The following is a 20,945-nucleotide window of genomic DNA, read 5'->3' as shown; positions in this document are numbered from 1 at the left end:
AGGGCTCAGTCACGGTGGGAGTTGTTAGCCATGATGGAGCTGGCGAGACGATAGCTCTGAAATGAGGCGTATGGGGAAGTGCATTGCTGCCTTCTCATCTACAGCGGAATTAAGTACCGGCAGCAAAGTAAGCAAGTCTTGGCGGACTCACAGGCGCGCTTCAGCGGACCGAGCGGGCGCATGGTGCTGGTGGCTGTTTTGGGAGGAGCCCGCCAGCGTCTGTCCGGGATGCAGCTCAGCCGTCCTGACACTGTCCCATGCGTTGGGCGCGTCACCAGCGCGGCGTCACATCGACCGGTGCTGCTGGCGAGCAGCTTCAGTGCATTGGACCACCACTCGGTGTTCGTGATCGAGAACGAGATGAAGCCGCGCGCGACGCCCAACCGATCGCTTTGCCGGCATCCACCCCAGCCACCCGATCCTGTGCGGGTGGCCATCATCTGACGCGCCCGCCGTCACCCACGGCGCGACTGCCACGCTGGAGGTCCCAAGGCCCGGCGCAGGGTCAGCGCGCCTACACAGCAGGTGCCATGGGGTGGCACGCTGCTGCTGGGTGACTGATATCGCTGAGCTGAGCAGCACTCAGCGGTACTCTATCAGCGGGGTGGTGCCGGCGGCTTATAACGGTGGATAGGTCCCATCGCGGTGAGACCTATGAAGGGGGTGCCCAGGATAGCGCAAGAACTTTTCGTTTCTTATGCTTGGCGCGTGACTTTTAGATGCCCAAAGGGCTGTTCACGACTGCTAAGCTGCTTCCAATGTCAAGGGTAAGGAGAGGTCAGTCTCGTTTTAAAAGGAATGTTACGAGTACATGTGTGATCTCTACTGAGGCTGCCATATAATACGCATTTTTGGGTACAAGATGAAACATGCCTGCTAAGTTTTGCTACGACATACATGTTGTACAACAGCCAGAAATGGATGATACGCGTGCTAGAAAATGCTCCGCTAGGTGCTTATCATGTTATTTAGTAGCCTGGAATGGACGATAATCGTGCTTTGAAGTGTCACGTATAGTAATCATCTTGTATTGAAAAACGTGTCGCGTCCGTCCGTCCGTCCGTCCGTCCGTCCGTCCGTCCGTCCGTCCGTCCGTCCGTCCGTCCGTCCGTTGTCTGTCTGTCTGTCTGACTGACTGATTTCAAAATTGGAAACACTTGCATGCCACTGCACCACGTACTCTCTGAAGACCGTGACAAGCAGGCAGGTGTCTTCTAGAAGCTGATTAAAGCAGCACCAAATGGAACACTTGCTCTTACCTGCATAAAACTTGTCCCGCCTGTCCGTGTCACATAGCTTGCGCACTGGACAGGCTTCAAAACGCTCCAGGAGGAACTCATGGTATTCAGTGTAGGTTTACGATTTCTGGTCTGAACTGATTCTGCCATTTTTATTCAGCATCATCTTAATATATATGCGGGATGGATGTTCCCAGCTAGTTTATTTCAACGGTCTCCGTTTGATGTACGTTAGTGAAGCGGTCACCGAATGGTGTGTCTTTGGTCCTTTTTCGGATGCTCTCGTTGAAGCGCTCCCGGACCCTACGTTTTCTTGTCGATGCAGGTGTCTGAGGCCTTTTTGCATAGCTGACAGATGCAAGGTGCCCGATCATTTTTGTGACACTCTCCTAGCGACCCCGCGATGCAGGAAATGCGTGACCTTTTCCCAGCTGGGCAGGTTGGCGGGTCAAGTGCTGAGGTGGTCAGGTGCTCGGCTGTGTTCTACCGGTCTTCCAGGCAATACGTAGTGGTATCCTTGACGCTTGAATTGCTGAGGAAACCTTCCTTAACAAAATACGGTCCATAAATGGAAGACTGATGTCTGTGGCGTGCGTAGTTTTGTGTCCATAGGACATCTTTCAAAACATAAGGCTATTACTCCGCAAATTAAACGAAACTTTACGCCACTGCTTTGCTTTCTCTCCTATGACGTTCATTACGTTCATTCTATGACGTTCATTTCATCTCCTATGACGTTCATTTGTCTCTTTTCGAAGCACAGTTTGGCTTAAGGAAACTGAGTATCACACAATTTTTAGTACGCTGTGGTTCAAAATTCAACCAATCCGGTTCTCGGTAAATGGCCTTCACCGCCCGCTGTGCCAATCACAGGCATTCATTCATACTGACGTCACTCATACCCCTGAAGGTGCCACTTTTGAGCCCACAGGCCCACAATGTGCATATTAAAACAGCTCAACAGTGGTACCTTTAACCCGCAACAGCTGGCAACGGCCCCCAGCAGGTTCTGCCGCCTGACGACGGCGGTTGGGACAACTGCGGCTGTGGAGGGTTCGGGATGCGCTCTGGGGTACCAAGAAAGGAACACATGCAGCACTGTTAAAAGCGTCGGCAACGTAATTTCACTCGAAAACAATTAAACCAACTTGCCATGCCGAGTCGTTTCAGGTGCGTCACAACCGTATTCGGTGAGATGTGATTTTGGCTGAGACGTCTCACCGTCAGTTTTCGTGTGAAAACCTGTTTTCCCCGACTTGATTTGCATGGGAACAAATGTATCACATGCCCCGCGAAAGTTTATCTAGAAATCATCCACTTGTATAGGCTGACCGCGGGATGAGCGTGGGCAGAAGGTTGGTTAGGGTGGAAAGTTCACTTTAATGTTAGTCAATTTCGGGGATTTTTTGCCGCCCTTTCATGCCAACCCACCATTGACCGCCGGACAAAGACGATCCTCTTTAAGGTGTGGCATGTTTGGTTTGGCGCACATTGACTAGTTGGAAGTGCAATTTACGAAACCAACCATAAGGGCCAGACTATGGTACTCCCCGCGCATTGGAGCGCGTCGATGAGTTCACGTCGCGCCGACCCACCACATATCACCTTTTTGGAGTTTGAAGCAGGCGCCTTGGCCTGTAAAGGCTCGTATGGGCCAGCCGTGGGCTGAGTGGAGCGGATCACGAGCTGCCCTGACAGACAATCCACACTTTGTCCCCTACCGACGATTTACATTTCGTCCTCTGGCGGTATACATTTCACCCTCCATTAACATGTTTGCGACGCTCCTAAGACGTCACTTTCTTGATTAGCGAGCGTTGCCGTGCTGTGTTCAGCTTTCAGACAAAGAACAGGGGAATCCCCGTTGGCCAGCCGCGGGTAATTGCTGAACATTGCAACATAATAAAATATGCGATATCTGGGCAGTTGACAGCCATGTCGTCTTTCCTGTGGACAGATGTGAAATTCACGTTTGCCATATTTCATGGTTTTATAAAGAACCTGAGGATGATTTTCCTGAAAGGCAATGCAGTTTTATACCCGTCCAAGTGACGGCCAACGACAAACATTTGTAACTAACTGGTGGAATCTACCGTGATCCCGTTTTGGGAAAAGAGTGCAGCAGTGGGGTTATATCTGGACAGCAAACAGCTATTCCGTTACGAATTTTAACGCACGTCATGGTACAGCCCTGCTTTGTTGTGATGTAGCGTCGTTAGGGTGTCTCTTGGACATCATTGCCGATAGGCGAATTGTGATATCCCAGGGCAGTCCATCGAACGACCAATAGATTCCCTTAACAAGATTTCAGCTGCATTAAGTTTAACATTAAAGCAATGCTATTGAACAACGTTTGACTACTAAAAAATTATCCCGCAATTACTTTCCGCATGATATTTTTCATAAATGAATTGGAGCGTTTTGACATATTTGGGACGTTTCAAATGCATCGCTTTGGTGACGGGCATGGAAGCGGCTGCGATTCGAATACCAATATTCGCTCCAAGCATCTAAAATGGCCCATACATAATCACAACTTCTTGCACTGTCTTGCCCTGAAAGACTCCGTATATTTGTCCTGCTGTCATTTCAAGGCGTTTGCGAGACATGAACGCGTTCTGCACTTCGTCACCTCACGGACAAAGCTGTTGGGACAGAAAATATCCGGAATGCGACGCCTTGACGGGTTTTTGTTGCCTGCATTGGAGATGAGGAAGTGACAACTGCATGATCCTACCAATGCCTATACGGTGGCCAGGCGGCAGCAGCTGAAGACGGACAGGTATAGGCATTGTTGTAATCCCTAATAAACATAGGCGGATCCTGGCGGAGGGGGCCACGGGATCATGGCGCCCAAAAAACTCTGAGAGTATGTTTTGGCCCCCAAAAAACGTTCCCAGAACTTCATAAAAGTTTCATCTACTTGCCGTCTGTTTGAACTTTGATGGTGCAGTATCAAATATTTCTTTCCGTTTCGGAAAAAAAACTTCATGAAGAAAAGTTGGCAGTGATTTGAATATCAAAACAAAATGCACGTTGACGCGGCTTAGTCATACTCGGCGCAAACATCGCATTTTATAAGTGCACTAGACCTTGGATCCCATACCAGCCAGCTGGCGACGAACGGTTGCCCCCCCCCCCCCTAAAAAACTCCAGGCTAGATCCGCCCCCGCTAAAAAATTCCGATGAACCGGACCAGTTGGCAACAAACGATCAGGCATGACCAGGATTGGGATTAGAAATTCCAGACTTCCGATTAAAACGGTACTGAGCAGCAATACACTAAACCCAAGATCACATATAACCTCACATATCCGCCCCAAAACCTGCTCACCAGGCTGCAGCGTCTGAGCGTCGTGCGAGTATAAAGAGATAGCTGCATGACCCACACCGGCACACACATTATATATATGACGTGCTTTTGATACCTGTATTAGTGATGGGGTAATGACAGCTGCGTGATCCTACCAATGTCTATATGATGTCCAAGCGGCGCCAGCCAAAGGCGGACAAATATAGGCACTGCGTACTCCCTAACATATTCCGATAAACCGAACCAGTTGGTAACAGACGGTATATATATATATATATATATATATATATATATATATATATATGTATGTATGTATGCATACATCAATGGTGGGGCGGCGGTGGCTGGCGGTCACGGCTCCGGACCACCCCCCCCCCCCTCGCCCCGTGTCTGCTCATGCCGAGGTGTGGAGCGGTGAGCCGCCGGGCGACTCGGGGGCACTGACATCGCCAGGTAGGTCTGTGGGTCACCGCGGCGCCCGGTTTTGGAGCCCTGCTGCGGTCACGTGCCCGGAAACAGCGCTGCAGAGCGGCCCCGGTGGCCGCCGCCGCCGACGCGACTGCATCGGGCGCCGCGTCCGACTTTGATGGACTGCCGATACGCGCGCTGCAAGTGCAGAGGCGCTGGCGATTTGTATTTGACGTCGCTGACAGGTACATGTTTCCAGCGCGATGTGCGCTTCAGGCACGCCTGCCCTGGTGCCCTGGACAGCGGCAGCGCTGCTGCAGGCATGCCTGCCCTGGTGCCCTGGACAGCGGCAGCCCTGCTGCAGGCACGCCTGTCCTGGCGCCCTGGACAGCGGCAGCCCTGCTGCAGGCATGCAGCGCTCGGCACATTTCTCTGCCGCCTTTACCCAGGGCGGGCTTATACGTCATCCGATCGTCTGCGCGGCCGAACGGAGCCCGCTGATCGAACTCACGCCTATGAAATATATATATATATATATATATATATATATATATATATATATATATATATATATGTGTGTGTGTGTGTGTGTGTGTGTGTGTGTGTGTGTGTGTCGAATGGTTTGCATTAGTGGTTTTCGGTGCAGAATGCATGCTAAGCATAGCTTGTTGCGTATGCCCTGAGGTCTGAAGCCGCCACCCAAGCTGTGCCCTCCAGTTCAACGGATAGTTTCGCCTCCGCCCTTTCGCCAGACACAAGTACGGAGGGTTCGCGTGCCGCACAATGCTGCGGCACAGCCGTTCCAGACCTGGGTTAACCCTCGTTGGTCAGTTGCCAGCTGTCGCTTCGATTTCAGTCGGGCCAAGGGCCAAGCAATGGGCCAAGCAATGCGCCGGTTATGAGACTGGTACCCAGTGCCACTGGATTACAAGTCCAGCACATTCCTCATGACGACGGAGACTTTTACATGTGCAACCAGTCGATCCGACCGTTAGAGTCTGCTGCTCCCCTGGCGAGTGGACTTCCTCTCAGGATTTCAGGCGTCAGGCGGGAGTAGGAGTGCAGATGAGCGGTGGAGCTGGAGCACTCTCGTGTCTGGTAGGCAATGCAACTCGAATTCCGAAGCCAAAACAAAACGAGCAGATTTCGGCGCGACCAACACTTAAAAATGCGTTGTTTGTACAGGTATAATGCTTTGTTCATATTGCAAAGTGATCATAGCATTCCTCAGAACGGACCCATGGCTTTAAACTGCGTGGCGATTTTCTTGCCGAGTCCATAATGTTTGTTTACGATTGCGACCATCCGCCAGTGGCAGAAGAGTGACACTGCGGGCACTGCTACGCAAGCCACCCCAATAGTCGGATGTGCGACATGCAATAGTCGGAGATGCGCATGCAATAGTCGGACGTGCGGCATGCAATAATCAGGCATGCGACATGTAATAGTCGGACGTGCGACTAGTCGGACGTGCGACATGCCATAGTCGGACGTGCGACGTGCAATAGAAGGACGTGCGACATGCGATAGTCGGCCGTGCGACATGCAATAGCCGGTTGAGCATACATTCAGCAAGTAATAACGTATAGCCCAGCCCATCGTGTGGTAGGCGCGCGCGCCTAAAGATACGACTGGGAAACGGGCACACTGCAACGCCCCCAGTATCGGGCCATCTGGGGGAAAGACAGCAATGCCGGAGCAGTGAGCGTCTTGAAGCGGAGTTACGGCGCTTCCAAAAAATAATCTCGAAACGGGTGAATGAAGATTGCACTCGCACGCTGAATACATCTATATGGCCACTCAAATAAGACGTCATGTTTTTGAAGAGATTGCACGGCAAAGTGGTCGAGCACGCGAGTATTTACATGAGTGCGAAGAAAATAATCTCACGCAGATGTATTCCGTGAGCGCTTCAGTCCTTCTCTGTTTCTAGCAGCTTACCATAAGTCCGGAATTTATTCAACTATTGCTGTGCTATTCCCTCTCCTTGCTTTGCTTCAGATTGCCTGCTTTGCGAAAGGTGAGCAGATCTGTTCATATGTGTATGTACTTAAAAGGCATGGGAGCATTGTGTTGCATATGCAAGATACCTTCAGGCCTGAAGGATCTCCGCCGAGCTGCTGCAAGCCTAAGCTTGCTGTGGCTTGGGCATCACAATACATTTGTGGCAATGCTATGACCGCAGAGTAAGAATAAAACCCTACTGAGTAGGAAACTGCACCTCTAGCATCGGCGTTCGGGAGGCTTATCGTTGGCATCGCTTTTCCCAAACTGACACTTGATCAGTAATAGGATAAGTTAATGTCAAACAGGGAGAAATCGTGCTACAATGTTTTATGGGTGCGCTGTTGTTCACGGGTTTACAATGTGCACGGCCACCAACATAAAATATGAACAACGGCGTATGCTGTGCGAACCTAGCAACAAGTCTTAATTTTGAGTCGGTGCCTTAAGTACGCTGACGATGTGAAAATTTATCACAGAATCGACAACTCAGCGCGTTGGCTCATACTTTGGGCCAATTTGGATCGTCTCTGTGGATGGTCCGGAGACTGGGGACTGAACTTGAACCCAGCTAAGTGCAATACCATCTCATTCATCCTCCGCACGTCACCTGTTCACTCTTCATAAGGACTAAGCGGTCACTGCTTGGATAGCTGCCAGCAGAATTGCGAACCTTGACGTCTTGCTGGACACCAAACTCTCTTCGCCAATCACGTAGATTCGACTGTCTCAAAAGCAAACACGATGCTGAGCCTTCTCATGCCAAGCGTGCAAATGCCGTCGTGTCCTAGTCGAGCGCGGTTCAGTCATAAGGCTTCGCTGCGTGCCCTCAGCACTCACGTGAGGTCATTGATAGGGAACGGTAGCGTTATTTGGAGCGGTGCTCCCGTTTCCCATCTCGCCCGGTTCGAAAGACTACAACACCAGTTGGTCATGTGTTTGGGTGCGAGTACCCAGCCCCAGTGTCCTCCACTGGATTATGAGCTCCCTCTCGTTAATTCCAAACGGCATCCATCAAAGTATGTTTTATTCAGTCTGACATCTAATTTATATTCAGCGTGTATCATCACAGGCTTGACTGTGCTTACCTGACATCGCTGTTCGGTCTGGCTACATCCGCATTTTCCACAAGCCATTTGCAGGGGTCATCACGGTTTGAAATGGATTTACCACACATCTAACCCTTGCCTGCAATCGTTTTCTACAGTAATCTCCTTCAACTGACTTATCAAGCCAACACGATCATTTCAATATGATTTGCTGAGGTTCGCCGGCACTCGTGGAGCGTTCTTTGATGACCGTTGTGTCTGAGCGTGTAAGGTATGTGTGTGACTGTATGTAATGTGTACGTATGTATGTGTCCATGTGTGTGTGGTTAGGTTTTTTGCCTGTGGGTGTATCGTGTATTCATTGTTTTCAAACTGGACTGCTTCCGCAATTGGACTTCTGCCTATGAACTGTTTATGCCCCCCAAAAACAAATAAACAATAATGACTTGCGAGACTGTTTCTGTTGTACGCTACCCAAAAGCACACACATTCAATCGATGTGAGGTGGCATATGCCTACGCATTCATACCCTAGCCATTGACTTAACTGTCAACGATAAAACAAGCGAAATAAATAACAACGGCCAATGGTCCAACCCAACCTACAAGCACCACATATGCCTACTCCTCGTAACAGACAAGAGCACCTAGAACACTGCGTAACAGAACACCCTAACGCGGCCGGCAGACGACTGAGGGGGGTCGGCGGAGCGCAGCGGCCGGCGGCGACGTCTGCGCCGGGGCCGGCTCGCGGTGGAGCCACGTCCCCTGTGACGCCGGGTCTCGTGACGAGCGCCTCACGTCTGAGCGCCGCCCTCTGCCGCAGAGACGCGTGAGGGGGTGAGGGGACGGTGAGAGGGGCAGTATCAAGGGCTGCAACATCGACAGGTGGTGGGTGGCCCATGAGAAGACATTTTGAGGGATTATTTCTTCCCGATAAGGTCGGCGGCAGAGGAGAAACTTTAAAATAAAAAAAATTGCAGAGGCAAATACGGTTTTCGGGTCCATTCTTTCCACACAACGCCATGGTGCTAATATTTAAGTTCTGAGATGCTGGATGCAACTGAATTCCAATTGAAAGTTGTAATATACCCATGTCGGTGGCACGTAATGACGTGCCGTCTCTACGTGGACTCTCTGTCCGACAATTGATGCCTACCGGCTCGTGAGGAAACGCAGAATAAGGAAGCTCATTGCCGTCTGCATGCCTGAGACAGCTTTCCGTTGAAGGGATGTAGCACCAGGTGACCCAGTATTGTCAGAGAGTTGATGACCAAAGAGAAGATGCAATCTGAAGCGAATCAACACTATCCGACTGTGGGCGACCAGTGAGCGGATGCAACATCAAGGGACTCACCACTATCAGACTGTCGGCGACCAGTGAGCGGGTGCATCATCAAGGGACTCACCGCTATCAGACTGTCAGCGACCAGTGAGCGGGTGCATCATCAAGGGACTCACCACTATCAGACTGTCGGCGACCAGTGAGCGGGCGCATTGTCAAGGGACTCACCACTATCAGACTGTCGGCGACCAGTGAGCGGATGCATCATCAAGGGACTCACCACTATCAGACTGTCGGCGACCAGTGAGCGGGCGCATCGTCAAGGGACTCACCACTATCAGACTGTCGGCGACCAGTGAGCGGATGCATCATCAAGGGACTCACCACTATCAGACTGTCGGCGACCAGTGAGCGGGCGCATCGTCAAGGGACTCACCACTATCAACTGGTGGGCGATCGGTGAGACTGTTTAGTATCCAGCTGACGGAGCACGGCGAGGCCCACTGCTGGCAGACCGGGCTGGCAGCACCGGTACCCTCCTCGAGCTGAGGGCTGGTCCTGTCGGCCGACTGCTCACCTCCCCTGGGAAGGGCAGTGGCGGGGCATCGGACGCCGGGCACCAATCCCTACGGCCTCGGGCCCTGTGTGGGGCCTGTTGACCGCGAGTCTAAACTAGCTGCAACCGCTGACTGTTGAGATCGCTGGGGCAACACAACAGCCAGGTTTTTTGCGTGATTTACTTTTCCCATGTTGTTAAACGCTGTTGCATGCTTCGCAATTGTGCAGTTGATCGGTGCAGCTGCAGTTTGTGATCTACCTCCCCTGGATGTTTTCTCAGTAAAAGTAGAACCGAATACTGCCACGTCATCCAACACTGACTTATTGTGCCTGAATGTGTCCGTAATCTACCACTACATGTTTCATTTGCCTTCATACAGAAGGCGATATCACACGCATACAAATGCCCTCTGTAATGATATCATGTAATGTAATGGTCTATAAGGGCGTCCAGAAATGGGGTCACCTTGCAGGACAGCAGCCATGAGATCCTGTCACAGATGAGTTGTGCAATCCACAGCCTTAATAATGCACCCGCAATGCATTGGAACTGATGTGTTCCTAAACGTTTGCAATACGCGGCACATTATTTTTTAGCAGATTGCGATTTACGCATGCCTACAGAATGCCGGCTTAACAAGCACGTCATGATTGGGGTGCATATGTGTATTTCTTTCATCAGCCGTTACGTATCACATAAAGACGGCATTGGACCGGACAAATGCCGGCCTTATAATAAATAAAAAAATTATCATAACTGACTTCGTCAGCTTTCCGCTTTGGTAAATGGTCACTGAGCTCGTCGCCGTGCCTCACCGGAATATCCTGCGCAGCACTGCCTCTTCAATGGCGTGAAAGCGGCTGGGGTCGTCGCGGTACTCGACGCTCAGCTCGCACACGAGACGCATCACGCACAAGTCCATCTCGGTCCTCTGTGGGCAGGTAAGCATGGCTGTGGGTGCTGTGGTTTACGGCACAGTCAAAATCACGAGTGCGAGATGAAGCGAGTAACCATTGCGTTGCTATTCATAGATCTCCGCCGCTTAAAAAAAAACACACTGCACTGCGACTTTGCGGCCAATGATTGCACTATCAGACGTGTCTTCATACAAACTAATACATTGAAAGAAAACATGTGTTATTGCATCAGCCATGTCTGCGCAGCAATTATCCCTGCAGTTCTAGAAGTTAAAAGGGTACAGTTGCCGGTGGTAAAGGCCAACAGCAACAATGCCAGGCTGTCCTCAGTCTGGATGAGTTACATCCTCTTAAGGCATCACTGGGGCTACGTTTCAAATCCACACATCGGGGTGATAAGTTATCAGTTCATGACAAAATGATTGATCAGGATTGCCCAGAAAGCTGGTCTTTGCCAGAAATTTATTCAAGACGTATACAAGTACGCGCCACTCTTCAGAATAGTTCGATCATGTGTACTTAAGGTTCCGTGAGTGAGAAGCTGCACACTCAAGTAGCTTCCTCATGCAAAATCATCTTTACGACCCAACAGTATATCTAAGGTAATTGCCCGTGTGAATCATTGTGATGAATCAAGAGTTTTTAAGCAGGAGCGTTGGATCTTTCTTAAAAGTGGCACTAATTGGCCCTTCTCAAAGATATTCCCATTCATCCTTAGCGACATGGTATATTTTAAATTTTTACATAAATCTAAGAACCGAGTTATCCTTGCTCTTTCCCTCCCCCGCCCGGTTGCCGTGCCAATAGTTTTTTTAGTGAAGCTTTTTATTAGGAAACCTTTGCGAGCAAAATCATCGGCCACAATCTACGGGTTGATAATGCTAGCAGAAATTATCATGCACGATATTGTGTATCGTTTTTTATTGCAATAATCTCAATGAAATTGCATTAACAAATAAAGGGACACGAATATTTCCAGCAATCCTTTGACCAGCGATGGATCTGAATCCGTCCGGCCTCCGACTTCCACGCATAAACTCAGTGACTCGGAACAAGTTGAATCATCCTACCGATGAACATCACTTTCTAAATAAAGCATTCATTCGCTTTGCATGAATCCATTTAATGAATCAGTCGGACTCGTATTCGAACTTTCCAATTCGGAAAAATATGAAATCTGACCGAGACTCATGACACTATCAGTCTGGCTTCGGATTAAGAAAACCTTATGTTCAGACTAAGGTCTGATTTTCATTTAAACTTCAACCTCAATGTCTGGAGGGTGCATCTAAATATAAAGAGCAAGAGCTGCGAAAGAGGCGCGTGACTTAGAGCGTGGAGCCTGATGTTTTGCTACATCTTGGGCTAAGTTGCGTTAAATGGATCAGGTCCGTTAAGACCGTGTCGGCTCTGTTCAATGCTAGCAAGGCTGTGACGAGTGCTAACCCGATCTTTTACACGGGAAAGATTGTGCCAATACAGTTACCTTTATCATTTGTGCCTGCACGAATGACAAGTAGGGGGTTCAGTCTAAAAGTCACCCAAAGGGCCTTGTCAAAGTACTTTGTGCCGGTACACGAGAATAATTTAACAAAACGAAGTGCATGACGCCCCTCGTTTTGTGTAACCTTGCCCTGTCCCTGTGGAGTTTTGTTAGACGAAGCAATGGTGCAGTACCGGACAAGTCATCGTAACGGACACTGGAAGACTTACCAAAATCTCGCAGTGAGGTAATGGTCCCTCTTCCATGTTGCCTGGCACCGCAGTTATCCATAACTATCAACGTTTCTAAACTCTATCCCTGTCTAGGGAGCGGGCGATTCGGACCCCTGGTTGTTTTGCGCGGCACTCGCGTGGTAATTGAGCTTACGTCTTTTAGCCTAGTGGCCTTTCCCAACTTTTTGTTTTGCATCCACGGGGAAATTTTTGCTTTTATACATGAATCGTAGGCAGACTCAGGACTTTTTTGGTGTGCACTGGGGTGGAGTGCGTCTATGAAACCCGAGTGCATAATTATGGTTATCTCATTGCAAAGGGTGGATTCAGTGATACGCCTGGGGGTATCCCTCCAAACTCAGTGCTTGGATGCACCTCCGAAACATAGACAGGTGCATGGTAATTTGTGTGTCATTACTCAGGCTACGTGTTTAATGACTTTAGATGCCAACTTTGCGGTATCTTTGGTGTTCAATTCAATGAAATTCAATAAATGATAAATAAATAAAACTTATATAAGTTATAAATATATGCATATATATATATATAACATAAATTTATAAACATAATAAATAAATAAATAAAATAAATAAATGAAATTAAAAAAATTCAAAAAATTCAGTAGCTGTTTGCATCAATACTTTCTTGACAATATGATATTCCCGGCATCGTCACCCTGCACAGTTTTGCATGATTTTTACACCTAGCTGTGCCTAGCGGTCATTTGAAATGATGAGTATGAGCTTAAACCCATCAGCTTCGGAATAGACATTGCAATGCATACCACATTGACTTTGCCTGCTACTGCCTTCCTTAAAAAATTAGCTTCATTTTGCCGGGCAGGACAGGGGTTAGAAGTCATCATCGACCCAGTGCATGATGCCAGCGACTACAAAACAAAAAGCTGGCACAGCCATATTTCCAAACAGCTAAGCTCAAAAACCGATGCTCGCTGCAGCTTTCCCAGCCTAATAGCCTGCCGTAGCTCTTGCACGAGTAATTTTAGATGTTATTTGCATGTATTTCATAAACGGAAGCTGTCAAAATCTCTACTATCGGGGCCCATTTGGACAGTAAGCACTGAAACTCCTACTGTTTCTTCAAACGTTTTATTCAAGCCTTTTGAATGGATCAATTTGTGGAATCAGAATATGGGTAAAAAGCCTCCGATTCACAGAATATGATCGGTGACAAAAATGGAAGGTTTTGTGAGATATTTGGTGACAAAGATGCGAAAATGGCAACAAATTACAGCGACCATCTCAGTTAGAGGACACTCAAAAATTCGTATTGGTGTACTCGCCGACACTTGCAGCGTAAGTATATGTGTAGTAAACAAGGAAACATCGATGTTGCGGTGTATGAGCAAGTTGAGCCACAAAATACTGTCAAATACTGAGCAGCTTTAAGCAGGATCATTTTTAGGAGGTGACAGAAATATACTACAAACTAGATTAGATCAGGGCGGACGCCACAGATCAGTGGTGACACACTGCTCTTCCAATGACCCTCAGATCAATGCTTTTCACAAATCTTTCAGTCGAGATTTTCTTCACATACTAAGCTGTATAAAATACCTAAACAACTGGGCTTATTTCTAGTCGTAAGAGTCATGGCTGGCCTCAGCACCTTGCGACGAACGTGATTACTCTGCTGCGAAGCACGCATCACTGTACCTATTTTGTGCCAAATAGTATGTAGGTGTTTTTACGCACCTCACGTTCCAGCCATTGGTTGGTATTAAGGACTGCGTCGGCTGCTTAAGCCATTTTGCCATGTTTTTGCGACGCGAACTCCAGGATATATTTGACCAGTCTGCGAATGCTGGACAGTTTTTCGCCAGATAACACAGGTGGATCGAGGCAGCAATGTACGCCGGTTTTTTAAAACATTGGGTGGCGCAGGTAAAAGTTAACCAATGCTTTCCTCGAGAGTGAAAAGCTCGCACAATCGCGGATGTGGTAGCATCCGACTGCTGTCGAGACAAAAGCTGTCTTGCCCGGCACCAACAGACGTGAGTGAGTGCCAGCGACGCTGAGCGCGAGCCCCGAGGGCACTCTCAGCCCGACCCACCAGAGGGGGCGGGTGGCCGGCATGGCAGAGGCGATGCCAGGCGTTGCACTGACACTGTAAGGGGGCAACAGCTGCTACTTCAATGAAAACATGTACAGCAATAGTGCGCGTCGTCAGAGATTCCACATACGTCATATCGTGACAACAAAAGATGCCCCACTTGACTCCCTGGCGGTCGAAAGCACGCGTCAGCTGAACCCGCTACAGGTGGTCGATTGTCAAGTTACTCTTGTCGGCGGTGACGTGTCCCACCTCAAGTCTAAAGGCGGCCAGGAGCTTTTGACGATAAGCTGGCTTGTCCACGTGGCTTTGTGATCAGGGGCGACAGGTCAGGCGAGTGGAAAGCCGCATAACGGCAGTCTTAAGCTGATGTGCATGCCAAGGGATAGGTCATCATCTAATCCAGGAAACACGATCGAGCGACGCGGCACGCATGGCATGCGCGGTGTCGTGCCAACCTGCTGGAGCCGCTGCCGTCCCTACCGATCCCGTGGAATCGCCTCAGGGTCGCTCAGGACATCAGAGCGGCAGTGATGTGGCGCTCTGAGATGGTGTTGACAGGATCCTCGTTTTCGTCCTCAAAAAACGTTTTTTCTTTGCAATGTGACGAATGCGAGATCATTGATGACTGTTATTGCTGCTAACCCTACTTTTGTCATTGCACAGCCTTTAAAATGCCACTGCAGTCTTGATCGTGTGAAAAATACGCATGCCACTGCTGAGTAAAACGTGGGCTATCCTTTATCTGGGAACCTTCATCATGCACAATGTAGGACTGAAAACCTTCTCCCCATATCATTAAAGGAATTCCGCGCCGGGACCGGTCTGCATTCGGACACGCCTCCTCGCCGACAGCATTGAATAACCGAAAGCTTCACGCAGCCGTTTTTCACATTTCTACATTTTTTTGCGACCTTGATATTGCCCACACTGACCAGACACTCTACCATCCGATCGTTTAATTCCGGGTCGATAGACTTTGCATCAAAAGCCGCCAAGTGCTCGCAATGTACCGCAATGTTCGGCACGGTCTACCCTGCTCTCGCAGGTCACCTGGCACACACGGCTTTACAAACCGAGGTCTTGTTGCAGTATTTAGGCAGAAAGCAGTTCGAACGCTTTAAATATCAGCTGCCAAAAATAATGTAACAAAAGCCACCAGCCTCGGTTTTCCACTGCAGAAAAGTCACAGAGTGTAGGACATTCTCCCGGATATTCCTTGTCTGGGCCCTGCTCCCGTCCACCGTCAGCGGCCATTGCCATGGACCGGTTATCACCCATGTGACTGCGAAATGATCGTGTGGCTGCTCCCCTGCTTGTTTATAAATCAGCGTCACCGCTGATTGGTGTGTGAAGCAGATGGATGCCTGCTACGGTATCTATTTCCGAATCACCTTTCCTTACACCACAATACGGCAGCCAATACACTTTCGACAAAATTGCCTGCTTCTGACATGAATTGGTCCACCAGGCATTCATGTGTCCCTCTTTCAACGCAGCCGACTAAATCAGCTCTTGTATGTATGTAAGACATTTTTCTTAAACAAGCTGCGTACCGTGGGTGTGATTTCTTAAAATGAATGGGTGGGGTCAAAGTTGTAAACGTTGCCAACAGGTGAAAAGCACGCAAATCTTCTTGTATTTCATCCCCTTATGCTCTGCTTATCCAATATATATATATACATATATATATATATATATATATATATATATAGTTATGTATATATTATTTATATATCTATATATATTTCACTAAAATTGTGTGAACAAATACACATGCAAATTGCACATTGGCAGAAATGTAAACTTTGGGTTTTATGGAAAAAAGAAAGTTTATTTACGACACTGCAATTAGAGACGTAGGCCACAGCTGTGATATAAGACGACAAATCAATTCTGAACTTAAGGTAATGTGGGTTGTAGCATAAAAGGAGAGTACAGCTGATAGCAAAGCGGTGGAGAGTGATTTTTATGGATGGATTAAACCCTGCAAGAGCTCTCTCCAACACGGGTATTACCCCAGTATGTCGTGAGATAGCGCATGAGGTTTGTCACGTGTCCTTTATGGCTGTGGTGCGGCCGATGACCAAAAGATGTTCTTGTCCTTCTCCGTACACGCGACATCTAAGCTTTGCACTGAACCAATGCGCCCATCAGCCTTCAGCCCGCTGTGCCAGTAAATCCTGCACTATGGCCTACGCCCCAATCACCGGGGTTTTTGGCATGACCAGTAATGGTACTTTAGTGCAAACGCACCTTCCGAAATCTGATTATTCATGACGTTTATGACTCGTCACATTTCCTTTACCTTTTGTTTTGTGTTTTTTGTTGCAATTACGTTAGATAGCAAAAATTTCTGGCAGATTTAGCCCAAGGTGGCAATTCGGGCCTTCCCGAAATTTGTCGGAGACAAAAAGACACTTTTCCCCTGTATCAGAGCTCACACTAAGCAGGGCTTGTGTGGGCTATGGCCTCTTCTATCCTTTTGCATCCTTTCGTTTCTGGAGTCGACTCTGGCAGTTCACATGCATCACAAATAACTAAGACGTAATCAGCCTTGGTGTAATAAACCGCCCTATTTTAGCTCATTTTAGTTAAACTTCTGGCGGGTACAGTCAAGTAAACATCATCGTTCGCCTTAAAAACCCCATGGGTCGTCCTGACATGTCTCTCAAAATCCTGTCTGGAATCGCCTCTAGATCATGCTGCGGCTCGCATTGTGAACAGCTATGCCAAATTCGTTTTCAAGGAAAGTCGTCAGCATTCAGAATGTTAGGAACGATAAGGCTCCAGTCCTTGCTAAGCCAGGCCTACGCCGTCTGGTGAATGGTAGTCTAGATAGCCTGTTATTCTGCTTCGTGTAAAGCGTGAACGGTTTGCTTGGTGTTTGTTACCGGTCAACAAGGTTCGAGGAAAGCCAAGGGCGGAGGTACCCTGAGACGGAAGGAAGCAAGCAGCTTCCCACGACCCGTCTATGGGTCTGCGCTCGCGCAGTGTTGCTGTATTACCTGGAGCGTCACCGCAGTTTTTCACATTACACTTGATTCAGTAAAAAAAATCCTGCCGCTACTTTAATTACTATCATTATTTGGACGTGTAGCAGTCGTGTTTGTTGAGTGGCTCGTCTGCCTCACCTGTCTTGCCGGCTGAAGCTGTCTGTCTCACCCAACTGACCAGCTGGAGGTTGTCAGCCTTACATGTCTGACCAGCTGGAGCTTGTCTACCTTGCCGGTCTGACCGGCTGTAGCTCGCCTGCCTTACCGGTCTGACCGGCTGCAGCTCGCCTGCCTTACCGGCCTGACCGGCTGCATCTCGCCTGCCTTATCTGTCTGACCGGCTGGAGCTCGCCTGCCTTACCGGTCTGACCGGCTGGAGCTCGCCTGCCTTACCGGTCTGACTGACTGGAGCTCGCCTGCCTTACCGATCTGACTGGCTGCAGCTCGCCTGCCTTACCGATCTGATATGCTGCATAGCCGAGCGTCGGCGCCTGTAGCTGTAGGCTCCATAGGCTCCCGGAGGCCGGTCCTTAGCGTACGCCGCCTTATTCCCGTCCGAGTTGGCCCCGAACTTGACGGGGAGGTGGCCGAGCATAGCCAGGCCGTAGGCGATGCCCATGATGGCGGTGGCCACTAGCCTTGGGACCTGTCGCAGAGGGTGCCGGCACGGCATCAGCAGGGGTGTAATGCCGGGTGCAGTCTGAGAAGATCCAGCGCCTTAAATTTTGGTGGCCCACGATCCCTGTACAACCGAATGGCACAGCATACAGATATCATCCTCAGCACGAGGAAGTGGGTATCTTTTTAAACGCTTGCGGAATCACTTAAATTGCTACTTCTCATCTAACGTTGCTGCCAAATAAACCAACACGGAGTGCACCGGTTTAAAGCATTTAAGCATTTCCCTGAGGTAGTACTTTTGACGTTTTTTATAGACACTGTACCCTTTCCTGGTTGGCAGGTAGGCCTGAAATGTAAGCCAGGCGAAACCCAGCGAAACGGGCATTCCTCGTTATAATTTTTTGTTGCGTGCGTTATTACGTGTGTGAATAAATGTTAACACTGAACAAACTTCTAATGGGAATCTAAAAATAAGTACAATGAAACAGAGTGACGCTTTTTTACGCCATGCAAGACATTTCGGCGTCTGCGTGAAAACGTTGCGCGCTGCACAGAATTTACAGGGAAAAATTTGAGCTGTGTCCCCCTTCTTCCCACCACGAAAATCGGTCTGCGTCTCTGGTGTAGACAGACGACTGACGCGAGAGTACGAGGATTCTACAGGGTTCTCATGATTAAACTGATGCCGCTTGGTATGACTCTATAAATAACTCGACTTAGTTTTCAATCATCAGAACTTGGTGGAGCTCCGCGTCCCCTGAGCGTGCCTGGCTTGGTCATGTCCCTCCAACCTTGCCCGACTCATACCAAAGTCCGTGTGCAATGACTCGCTACTCAAGACTAGTGTGGAGAACCAAACGAGATCCTAAGCATTTGGCAACACAACTTTGCCAGTCATCTAATTCATTAAGTGGCAAATCAACTTGACAACATTAGGGCCTACAATAGGCACTGAATCATATATAATTGAGAGCTATTTCTCGGAAAATTCAAAAACGATCCCAGTGGTGCTGAATAGTGCTAATGCGGGGTAATATGGTATGGCACATGCTAACGGCGTAATGCCAATTTTCATCAAAACGAAAAAGACAATTCAGCACGATTTTGACATTTCTCCATTGTCGGCTTTGCAACCCAGCAACTCTGTTATATCTGCCTTTTCGGCATTATCTGTGTCTTGACCTACCTTTACTCGAAATGAGCTGCCCGCCGGGCTTTCACAGTCATTCTTTTCCCGCTCACTCGCTACCCACAGAAAGTCGCGCGACTTGGTCCTGGGCCCTTTTAGAGGCGCAGTTGGGGGTATTTTGGGTCATTAGGTGGCTGTGTGTAAAACATGCTTTTCTTTTCTGATTTGACTCAACAACGCCTCGTCAGCATTTACGTTTTGACATTTGCCAACATGGCTGTCTCAGCGTCGGGTGTCCCTAATTTTAATACATACATACGTTTGTCAGGGTTTGATAGTCCTCCGGGTCCAGATGAATTTCATAGAAGTTGATGAAGGGATGGAAGATGGTCTGCGGCAGTTGGGACAGGAACCTGCCGGCGACGGTGCTGCAGGAGACGCCACCGAGCAGCAGCAGCCCGTACAGGCACACCAGCCGGAGGGCGGCCATCGCTGTACCGCTCTGAAGGACCGGCAGGAGACGCCTGAAGAGATCGGCCGCGTGCTGTCTCTGGTCACTGTTGCGGAGACCGTAGGCGCCTTCCCAGGAGATCGCTCGCTTGCTGCGTTCAGCCGCCGTCCCGTGAGCTGGAGGAGGCGCTCCAGGAGACCAGTCGGTGGCTGTCGCCAGGCGCTGCACCAGATGACCCGGGATCTCCGCAGAGGATCACTGCCTGACCGCCTCCAGCCGCTGCTCCGAACACAGGTGACTGATCAGGGGAGCGTCGGCGTGCTGCAGAGCACGCCCCGGGAGATCAGCCTCCGGCTGCTTCCAGCTGCTGCGCCGTCGGCCGAGAGCAGGCCACTCGGGGTCAGCTCCGCGAGCGTTGTTCTCGGGCCGTCAGTAGCGTCCCGACTGCAGGTCCGCTTCTCAGGTGACCCTGGGTACGCTGCACAGCCGCCGCTGCAGAGCCGCCCGTCTGGCGCTGCTAAGCCCGTGAACCTGTAGGGACGCAGCCTATCTGATTGCAACGTGTGGCGGGCGGTGGAGCCGACCCCGGTGAAAGCGGCCTCATTCCGACCGTATTTGCATGATAACAAATGGCAACAGCAGCCTCGCGCGGTGTGTTCACTGACTGCAGACGCTTGCTTGGGAGGGGTAAAAATGCATCAGCCCCCAGCATATCGGTGTATTTATGGGCAGGCGCAACGACAAGATTCATAATGAACGGGTATGGGGTTGTCGAGTTCATTGTCCTGTTCGGCATTCACATGCTCGTTTAAGTGGAAACATACATACAAATATACATAAATATATAGATATATACATATTCATATATATACACCACACACACACACACACACACACACACACACACACACACACACACACACACACACACACCACACACACCACACACACACATACATACATCTATATATATATATATATACATGCATGCGGACGTCATATATACATATATATATATATATATAATATACACATATATATATAAATATATATATATATATATACATAATATATATATGTGTATATATATGTATATATATATATAATATATACATATATATATATATATATATATATATATATATATATATTCATATATATATATATATATGTATATATATAATATA

General features: G+C 48.9%; 1 protein-coding gene across 1 annotated transcript; it reads right to left on the bottom strand.

The window, feature by feature from the left end:
• Positions 1 to 7,980: 7,980 nt before the first annotated feature.
• LOC119102401 (uncharacterized) lies at positions 7,981 to 19,797 on the bottom strand. Its single transcript, XM_037225770.1, has 5 exons — positions 19,627 to 19,797; positions 18,015 to 18,203; positions 10,671 to 10,786; positions 9,733 to 9,878; positions 7,981 to 8,828 (listed from the first exon to the last, which is right to left on the bottom strand). The coding sequence occupies exons 1-5, from the start codon at positions 19,795 to 19,797 to the stop codon at positions 8,809 to 8,811; spliced, it is 642 nt and encodes a 213-aa protein (XP_037081665.1). The 3' UTR covers positions 7,981 to 8,808.
• Between the last annotated feature and the right edge of the window lie 1,148 nt (positions 19,798 to 20,945).

Source organism: Pollicipes pollicipes, unplaced genomic scaffold (genome assembly GCF_011947565.3).
Source record: "Pollicipes pollicipes isolate AB1234 unplaced genomic scaffold, Ppol_2.1 Scaffold_5724;HRSCAF=6776_pilon_pilon_pilon, whole genome shotgun sequence".
Lineage (NCBI taxonomy): Eukaryota > Metazoa > Arthropoda > Thecostraca > Pollicipedomorpha > Pollicipedidae > Pollicipes > Pollicipes pollicipes.
Note: the sequence above shows the minus strand (reverse complement) of the source record. Positions and strands in the feature narration are given on the sequence as shown.

Excerpts from the sequence above, each read along its gene's own strand:
- LOC119102401 (XM_037225770.1), bottom strand. The coding sequence starts at position 19,797 with ATGGCCGCCCTCCGGCTGGTGTGCCTGTACGGGCTGCTGCTGCTCGGT. Across the intron at positions 18,204-19,626 it reads ACTATCAAACCCTGACAAAC|GTCCCAAGGCTAGTGGCCAC; the intron begins GTATGTATGTAT and ends CCTCTGCGACAG. Across the intron at positions 9,879-10,670 it reads GTGCTGCGCAGGATATTCCG|GGGAGGTGAGCAGTCGGCCG; the intron begins GTGAGGCACGGC and ends TGCCCTTCCCAG.